We start from the raw sequence: 9,618 nt of genomic DNA on the forward strand, positions 1-9,618 counted from the left end.
GTTTATATATTGATGTAGGTGTAAGTTTTATGTTTCAAATATAGACATGCGATGGAATACAAAATAGAATTGGATTTATAATAATAGTAATACATAAACTTAGTATCAGCCACAGTTTTTTCTAATTTCCTAATTAGTCATTAATTATTGACTGATGTATAATATGTTTCTTTGTATTGCCTTTTTTTTTTTTTAAAGGAATTGGTGTATTGCTATTAATGTGATATTTTATATATAGCTAGTATCACACCTGTGCTATGCACGGTCCATTTATTTTCTTCAAAAATATGAAATATTTATTTGAAATAGAAAACAATATTATTATATAAGTCTAAAACTGTAAATATATTATAAACGTATACAACAATACATTTGATAAAAGTAGTAAATTTTATTAGTGTATAAATATTACTTATTCTTAATAAACCTATTTTTTAAAATTTAATTATTTAATTTACTGATTCTAAATTCTGGTTGTGTCATTTTATTTTATTTTTGTCTGAAACAATATTTATTTTCATATGCAAAATGTCTATTTTTTATTATTGTCACAAAATTTAAGATCTTCCATACATTATTGCTTAAGATAGATTCCAATGGCATTAAAGATTTAAAACAAAAATCATAATATAATTGAACAATAGTTCTAACGTCACCAAAACAAAAAATCCTAAAGAATGTATAATTACCACTTATCCTAATGAGATTTAAGATATTGTTTATCAAAAGCTATAATTTAAGATTGCACTGGTGAGACACTTCCTAGTCGAACTTCATTTCATTGCATTATAGTGACCCTATACACTAAAAACTCAAACCTTGAAACCTAAATCCTAAACCCTTAACTTTAAAATATATTTACCATGACCAACAAATGAGCCAAAGATCAATAAAATTCTCCCTCCGTCCCAGTTCAATTTTACTTTATTGATTACTTATTCTATTTTGGGGGTTTTAGATCTGTATTCGATATCTTACACTGGGTCGGCCTACTTGATAATCCTTAGTTTTTTCTACCCTAAATCTTGGCTGCAAATCTGTTTATATGCTCATATCAAAAAAGTGTTTTACAATATGGCTATGTGAACGGTAAACAAATAAAAGAATCTTGCTTGCATTCATCCAAGCATCTATTCACCCAATGGTATTATTTATTGGAGCCAGAAATAGTGTTTTATTGAAGGTAGACTTGTTTTCTATCTAATCGAATAATTATGTTTCACGGGTGCTAGGAATGTAATAGAAGGAATGAAATACATATATGAAGGCTCAAATAACTTACTATTAGATGTTTTATTATTTTTGGATTATAGGAGTACATAATTTAACATTAGTATATTTGTTATTAATAATATTAAACCAAACAAATAATTAAATTAAATAATCATCTTTACTAATTTTTAAGTGAATCACAACTAATTTATAAATAATAGAAATTGTCAAACATGAATAATAGTGTATTGTTTAAAAAATAAAAAAACTAAAATAAATTTGAATTTCTTAATAGTTAAAACTAATTTGTTTTATATTTAACATTAAATGTAATTAAGGAAACTCAGAGTATAAATCTCTATTCTGAAATCTCTAATTACAAAACTACATGCAATCCTCTCGTCGTTATATTGATCAAGATTAATATGGACCATTCAAAAAGTGTACGAAATCTCTATTAAAATTAATGATGGAGAATTGTTGGTTGATTAGCAATTTAGCATCTATTATGATCAAATAATACATGTCCCTAATATCTAGACCTAAAAATTGCTTCCAATATTGCATATATAAATTGTTATTTTAAAAAAATAAAATATCCTATAATATAGCCTTAAAAGATGCCTCTGCCATTACATATATTTCCATGATGGAATCTATTCATATAATCAGCCACTAATTATACAACTATACACGTTTATAATTCTAACTCATTTGTGCAATGTGAACATTTGATAACATTTGATGGAATCTATTCATATAATTAGCCGATATATCCTAGCAAAAAAAGCTTCCATTCTCATCTTCTTCGTCAAATGTTTACGTGGCTTTTTTTTTCTGGACAACAAACATCTTCATACCCAAACTTTACTCGTCGGCCAGCTCAATTAGTTACTTCTCTCCCTTTCTCTATTCAACAAACAAAGAAGCAATAGTGTAAATGAAATTTGCAACATTAGAGAAAAAAACATACTACTCATTTGAGATCAGTGCTATAGTTCAACATAATAAACATAGATATTGTACAAAAATAGCAAAAAAATGAAATAGGATACCTTTTGCATAATGGTTGGAGCTAATTCAATCTTAACAAAGAGTTGAAGTATTGTTGAAGTTGCCCCTAGCAAGAATGAATTTCCATCAATTATTCAAACTTCTTTGCTTGGTAGAACTCAATTATTTTATAGAACAAAGTCGAATCAAATTTCTTATTTCCATTTCAGTAAATCATCCTTATACAAGTCAAATTTATAGAAAACGGGTAGCTTTTTGTATAGTTAGTGAATTTAATCCAATATTATTTGTTATAAATTTAATTAATAACAAATGAGTTACAAATTGTTTGACCTTTCACGTTATAATCTGCTAGTAATAAAAAAGGATTTGAATCAATTAATTTTGTATTGCTGCTATCGATTTGTGTACAATTGCACCATAATAATGAAAACTTATTTTCTCTAATTAGTATACAATCAATTGTAGTAAAGGGTTTAAGAAACTACCGCTAAAGATTCAAATTCATTAATAAATCACAATTTTAATTAAATTATAAATTTTTATTCAAAATGGCCATCCTTTTAAGTATTAAATATAAAACTATACTTTGCATGTTTGGGTACATGAAATATTTTTAGTTGAACCACAAAATATTTGTTGTATCCAAAAAGAAGAATAAAATTGTGGTGGGTTTACATTTAAATTATGGAATCATTCTAGTATATTGTTTGACGTTTGTAGTAAAATTATGATAATTGCACAATTAATATTCTATTTAAATTATGGAATCATTCTAGTATATTGTTTGACGTTTGTAGTAAAATTATGATAATTGCACAATTAATATTCCATTTAAATAAACTACTTTATTGTTGGACTCTTGAGTGGAAAACAATTTATTTTTCCAATAGTAACACATATTCACAATTAAACATTTTTTGCAAGTGAATTAAATTAATGTCACACACGGTTTTAGACAAATTCTCCAAAGACTTTTCCACTTTTACTTTGCCAAATTATCAAAAAGTTAAAATTTAAAACTTTTTTCGCTTTCTCAATTCTAATAAAAAATAGTACTAATAAATTTCGTAAAAATGAGCATGTTTTAGGGATGTCCCAATTCTCTTTAAGAATTGTTAGAAATATTAAAAATTCTTTAACCATCTACCGGCGATACTCTAACTATTACAATTAACGAAAAAACAACAATAAGTGGAATAAAAATTACAATGGAAATAATAATAAAAAAACAAACTATAAGTAGAGTCGAGAAAAGCTCTCTTTCCGCAAGGTAAATTATGTTGTGCTAGTGCTCTCGATTTGACGTATTATCTCCAAAAATAAAAACGACTTTCTCCTAGCATGTAGAAACACTTCAAACCCGCTAGGCACCGAAAAAATTGATGGAGCTCCGAGAATAAAGCAATATAGTGCTCTTAAACTACACACTAAAATGTAAAGAGTTTGAGAGATCAGGAGAAAAATGCTTCCGCTAGGCACCGAAAAAATTGATGGAGCTCCGAGAATAAAGCAATATAGTGCTCTTAAACTACACACTAAAATGTAAAGAGTTTGAGAGATCAGGAGTAAAATGCTTTTATTGGTGTGTAATCCATATACTATTCCAAGCCTTTTATAGGCACAAAATGAGAATATAGAAAGACAATGAAATTAAAATACCATAAACAATAAAATTAAGATAATGGAGGTTATAAGAAGTGAAAAGCCAAATGCTCCCATGATCACATTCCATTACTCACGCATTATATTTCAAATTAACAAAGGCATGAACTCAATACTCATTCATGTATTGCATATAATTAACTTCTTGTATCGCATATACAATTATAGCTTTAAGCTTAAATGGTTATTCCATAAACACCCCTAAAACTCTAATGATTATTCTATAAATACCCCTAAAACTCCTCTTTTATAGATGTATAGATGTCTTAATGATCATTAATTTAGTCAAAAATATATTGATTATATGAATTTATCGCTAATATGTCATTGACTAACAAAATCAATCCAATTATTGTGATTATTTGGTCAAAAGAAAACGATCTAATTACATAGTCATTTTGATAAAAAGAGCATGAGTTGTTTATTATTATGCCATGTTTATCGGTCATCTTTGATTGACTAACAAGTCAGCAAGCAATTTTAAAAAAAATTGAAACAAATGGTCTCTCTCTCCTTGATCGTGGTTGCATGGATGGCAACCACACACATGCGGTCTTTCAACTTATTTAATTTATCAGTCAATGAGATTATTTTAAATGGCATAATCTCATTTATTGATAAATAGTATTTTTTTAAAATATTATACTAGTATAAAATTATAAAATCTATACGAAAATTTATAATTTTTTATCTTCTATAAACTGAGACCAAATATTCTATAGTTTTGCAAAAAAAAAATCTCATATTTTCCCCTCATGTAATTATTCTTCTTTGATATAAATTTTATTGTAATAATAAATATTTCATGTAATAACATTAGCATAAAAAGTAAGTATAAAATTAAATATATAACGGTGTGGTTGGGTGGTTATTGATAACTATAAAAAATACTCTTTCCGTCCCACTTTAGGAGTCCCGGTCATTTTGCACATCTGTTTTGTAATAATTATATTAAATACTTAAAGTGAAGAACTGGTAAAGTAAGAGATAAAATAATGTAATTAAGACTCTTCTCAACATTATTCTCTCTCTTACTTTACCATTTCTCCACTTTAACTATTTATTGATTTTTACAAAACGGGTATGCAAAAGTTACCGAAACTCCTAAAGTAGGACAGAGGGAGTGTATGATTGGGTTTTGAGATATAAATTAATTAAATATTGTAAAATTTGGTGATAAGATTGGATTAAGTGGTTGTTGATAAAGGTCTAGGATCAAACGACACTCTTTCTTTGTGCTATTCGGGGGCGAAATTCTCAAAGCATATGAATTTAGGGAAAGAACTATTTATTGAGAAACTTTTGTTTTTACTTTAAAAAGGTATGTCTCGATTTCACGTCTTTGAAAGACACATACAGATAATGCATCGTTAAAACAACTAACTAGTTAAATTGTGAAAGCGGTTAAAGGTGTGAGTTACAATCTTCAATTGCGCTTTGCGCCATCCGAGTCGAGTTCAAATCCTCTAACGACTGATATATTTTAAGAGACTCCTTTTAACTTATAATATTGAAAACTACTATCATTATTTGGGTATGCAATAAAAAAGATTGAATTAATTTAGTAAAGAAATATATTCAATTTTTAAAATTATATCACTATTTTTATCATTTTACCTTAATATTTGAAAAACTATTTTAGTTTGTATGCATAGAATAAAAAAATTGATTAATTTAGAAAAGAAATAAGACGATTCATAAAATAAATAATGACTTGCTCTATGAAAATAATGAAATAAGACGATTTTGAAATAAATAATCACTCACTCTTTTATAGTAAGACTATTTATTAAAATAGGTAGAAAAAGGTTAATCGATCAATTTACGGTCACGTGCAAATTTAAACACAAATTTAAACACTAATTACTACGGAGAAGAATGGAATTCAGTGAGGTGAGGTGAATTTGGGGCGGAAGCACATACGAATTCTTCATTTCGGCAATTGATTTTCGTCCAAAAAAGGAAAGCCAAAGGCATATCTCGCCCTCTCTCAGGTATCGTCTTTCCATTCAAATTCAGTTTCATTCATGTCTCTGGTTATGAGGTTTCGGATGGTAGTGGTAGTGTGTGATGCCACCGCCTCAATTCATAGATCTGGTGTCGGCACGGCGGAGTAATTGTTGCTTGCGTGTTTCGATTAGAACATGGGGTTTTGTGGAGCATTTTAATTGATCAGCGACAAAGATTTTTATGTTGACTTCTGTGCATTTTTTATTGAATTGGGGATTTTGACCAAACTTTTAAGAATTGCAATTTGACCTCTCTACGATCCACAAATGATAGCTTAACACCCGAATATATTTAAATTCTTCATCAATGACCCCCAACTAAAGGCTTTTGCTTGATAAAGTTAACGATATGCCTCTTCTAAGATAAATTTGCATAAAAGCCTCCAGTTTTCAATATGTTACAAGTCTCTTCTGCACTGAACAGGGGAGAGAATATACTCTTGGGAGCATTTTCGAGTATGGATCTTAATGTTGCTCTGTTATGCAACATTTATGTGAATTAAATATGACCACATGGATCATGGCGCTTTAGTGTAGTCTCACATGATTAAGCAAGTTTGTATAGTTCATCATGTTTATTTTTCTTATGCAGTTGATTATAACACTTTGCAGTGCTTACCCAATTAGTATGTGTGCATGATCACACCATATTTATTATTTTATTGTAGGCTAAGAGTGTCGAGCTGGGGGGCTAGTGCAGTTGGACAACAATCTCTCCCGTTTTAATGTTAGTCATATATCATTTCAATCTTTAACATTATATGTTGCCATCTCCAACATTGGCCTTGGCTATAGATACTCTTCGCATCCGTGACCTTAGTTTTGTGAATTTTAACGTGTTTTCTTCAAATCTCATGACCTTAAAAAGTAAATTTATGTTTGGGCTCTTTTATTAATACATTGACATTTAGGAAGATTTATATTTACATGTTCTTTTTTCTTTTGAACTTCTGCATTTAAGTTAATGTTGATGATAATAAATTGAGTTTTCATTGTGTCTTTGTTCGCTAGGGAAGAGGGGGTCACATGGATTCACTCTATCCTCTACCTCATACTCGTGTGCTCAGCCTTACACCTACTCGACACACTTCTTGTCTCCCCAAAACTCAGCATAAACCATCAAAATGCGAGATTCAAGAAAGCGGCACCAACCCCTCTGCGTTTTCGTGCTGACGGCACTTTCAAAATCCTCCAAGTAGTTTTTAGATATCAAGAAACATGATTCAGTTCGTGTGGAGGCTAATAATTTCTGGCCTGTTTCTGTTTTTCTGTTTCCTTTTCAGTGATTGAATATATTGATGGGTTTTGGCTTGTGATGTAGGTGGCGGATATGCATTTTGGGAATGGGAAGTTGACTCCATGTCGGGATGTGTTGGACAGTGATTATGCTGGCTGTTCTGACCTTAACACAACCAGGTTTCTTGAGAGGATGATTCAGTTGGAAAAACCTGATTTTGTTGTTTTTACTGGTATTAAACCATTACTCCATGAACTAATCACTTTATGCATTTGAATTTTATAGTTTTATATGTTGCAAATTAAGTAGTCTAACATATGTAGGCATTTGATTCTGTGAACCTCTCACTAGCTAATATATGTCAAAATGAGTATGAGACTATTGGTATTTTTTTCCGATATATACCCTTCACATTGTGTAAACCTCCCAGGAGACAACATATTCGGGTCGACTGCTAATGATGCTGCTGAATCCATGTTGCAAGCTTTTGGCCCAGTTATGAAATCAGGAATCCCTTGGGCAGCTGTTTTAGGGAACCATGACCAAGAATCTACGATGACTCGTGAAGAACTAATGTCGTTCTTATCCCTCATGGATTATTCTCTATCACAAACGTTTCCATCAGTTGAATATAGTGACCATTCCGACAAAGTGGTTCCAGTTCCAAACATTGATGGCTTTGGAAACTATGATCTCAGAATATGGGGTGCTCCAGGTTCCAATTTTGCAAATAGTACTGTCCTCAATCTTTATTTTCTTGACAGCGGGGACAGAGCCGTTGTGAATGGGGTTCGAACTTATGATTGGATCAAAGAATCTCAGCTTAATTGGCTCCGTAACGTTTCACAGAAACTTGAGGTGAAACTTCTCCTGATATTGAACCTCTACTATTATAAGTATTTAAAACTTCATTGCTTTTTTATCGCTCTACATACGTATGTGCTTGTGTTAAATCAAGTTTCTGACATTATGATGATTCTGTTGCTTGTTACATGTCATAATTTGGTTTAGTACATGTTTGATGACAAATGCAGTCTAGTGTAACTAGTGTCTGTACAAAGAGATCTTTTTCACTTTATTTCATCGATTATGAGGCTGTATTGAAGATTTCAAATCAATGACAAGTTTCAGGTGATATATATTACAGGAAAGGAAGCTGGATAGTGACGAATCTTCATCTGGAACATCTCAATATTTAGCTGCCATTCCATCATTAGCATTTTTCCACATCCCGATTCCTGAAATGAGACAAGGTCCTATTTACAATATGGTTGGTCATTATCGAGAGTACACAGCATGCTCCCTTGTAAACTCTGGTGTGCTCAAGACGCTCGTATCCGTTGGAGACGTGAAGGCCGTGTTCATAGGCCATGATCACACGAACGACTTCTGTGGGACTCTAGGAGGCATATGGTTTTGCTATGGGGGAGGGTTCGGATATCACGGTTATGGGGTCGCTGGGTGGGCGAGACGAGGCAGAGTGATCCTGGCTGAACTCGAGAAGGGGGAGCAGTCCTGGGGCGGAGTGAAGGTGATCAAGACGTGGAAACGGATTGACGATGAGGCGCTGAGCAAGATTGACGAGCAAGTTCTTTGGGAGAGATAATGATGATGATGTCATTCTCAATTCAAACTTGATGTAAAATGTTTTGGCATTGTTAGAATCATAGTCTGGAATCTTGATTTGTAAGCTTTAATTGAGGATTGTTGAATCCTAATATATTGGATTTAATTAGAGAATATACAACACACCCAGATCAATGCCTGATTTTGCCACCAAACATCTGGTTGTTTGGTAGGTGGGATAAGCCCATGACAAGATAAATAAGAGGACTAAACCCATTATTTGGTAGCTAAAATTGTTAACAATCTTGATCTGTTACACAACCAAGGGCCGCGTTTCATACGCTGTTGCTCTTCAATGTATTTATTCTTTGCCAAGACTAGCAACTCTTTCTATCGGCTTGCTACAGAAGTGAAAAGGAGTGGAATTGTGGCGGTGAGGGAGCAGGGGCTGCGGACGAAACGAGAAGGGGAAGTGGACGATGGATGATGGTCGATGAAAAGAAATGCCTCCACTTTTCGTTCCATGTCTCCACTTTTGCCTTTTAGTAAAAATAAATGCCTCAATATCTGTCTTGTTTTATACATTTATTTACCAAACAATTTTAAAAAGTTATTATTAAAATGATTTTATTTAGTATATTTTTTTTTCATTTCTACATTAGTCCGAAACGGATTAATTTGGTTGAACAAAATATACCAGAGGCACGCAACGTCATCATAAATTCGTGGTATAAAAATATTAATTTTACAAAATGGTAGGCAGACCGTAGTCTGAATAATCTTCTCGTTACGGTTATTCCACGTGACAACATATTATTGATACATGTGTATCAGTATATGTGTTCAATATTTTCTAAGCTCTAGAATAGCATTGATATTCGATAATTAGGAATATGCTTAATTTGAAATGCTCGG

At 31.4% G+C, this 9,618-nt stretch overlaps 1 protein-coding gene across 3 annotated transcripts; it reads left to right on the forward strand.

Moving 5' to 3' along the window:
• Positions 1-5,675: 5,675 nt before the first annotated feature.
• Positions 5,676-8,884, forward strand: PAP28 (purple acid phosphatase 28). Of its 3 annotated transcripts, XM_048101701.2 has the most exons (6): positions 5,676-5,885; positions 6,569-6,627; positions 6,912-7,095; positions 7,222-7,369; positions 7,568-7,995; positions 8,285-8,884. In XM_048101701.2, coding segments are annotated over exons 2-6 (1,221 nt in total). In that variant the 5' UTR covers positions 5,676-5,885; positions 6,569-6,625; the 3' UTR covers positions 8,744-8,884. The 3 variants fall into 3 exon arrangements, with proteins under 3 accessions (XP_047957658.1, XP_047957672.1, XP_047957665.1); XM_048101715.2 differs by lacking the exon at positions 6,569-6,627 and having other exon boundaries at positions 6,912-7,126; XM_048101708.2 differs by lacking the exon at positions 6,569-6,627.
• The last annotated feature ends 734 nt before the right edge of the window (positions 8,885-9,618 follow it).

The sequence above is a fragment of the Salvia hispanica genome, chromosome 2 (genome assembly GCF_029641045.1).
Source record: "Salvia hispanica isolate PSC_SH4W2 chromosome 2, Shi_PSC_v1, whole genome shotgun sequence".
NCBI classification, from domain to species: domain Eukaryota; kingdom Viridiplantae; phylum Streptophyta; class Magnoliopsida; order Lamiales; family Lamiaceae; genus Salvia; species Salvia hispanica.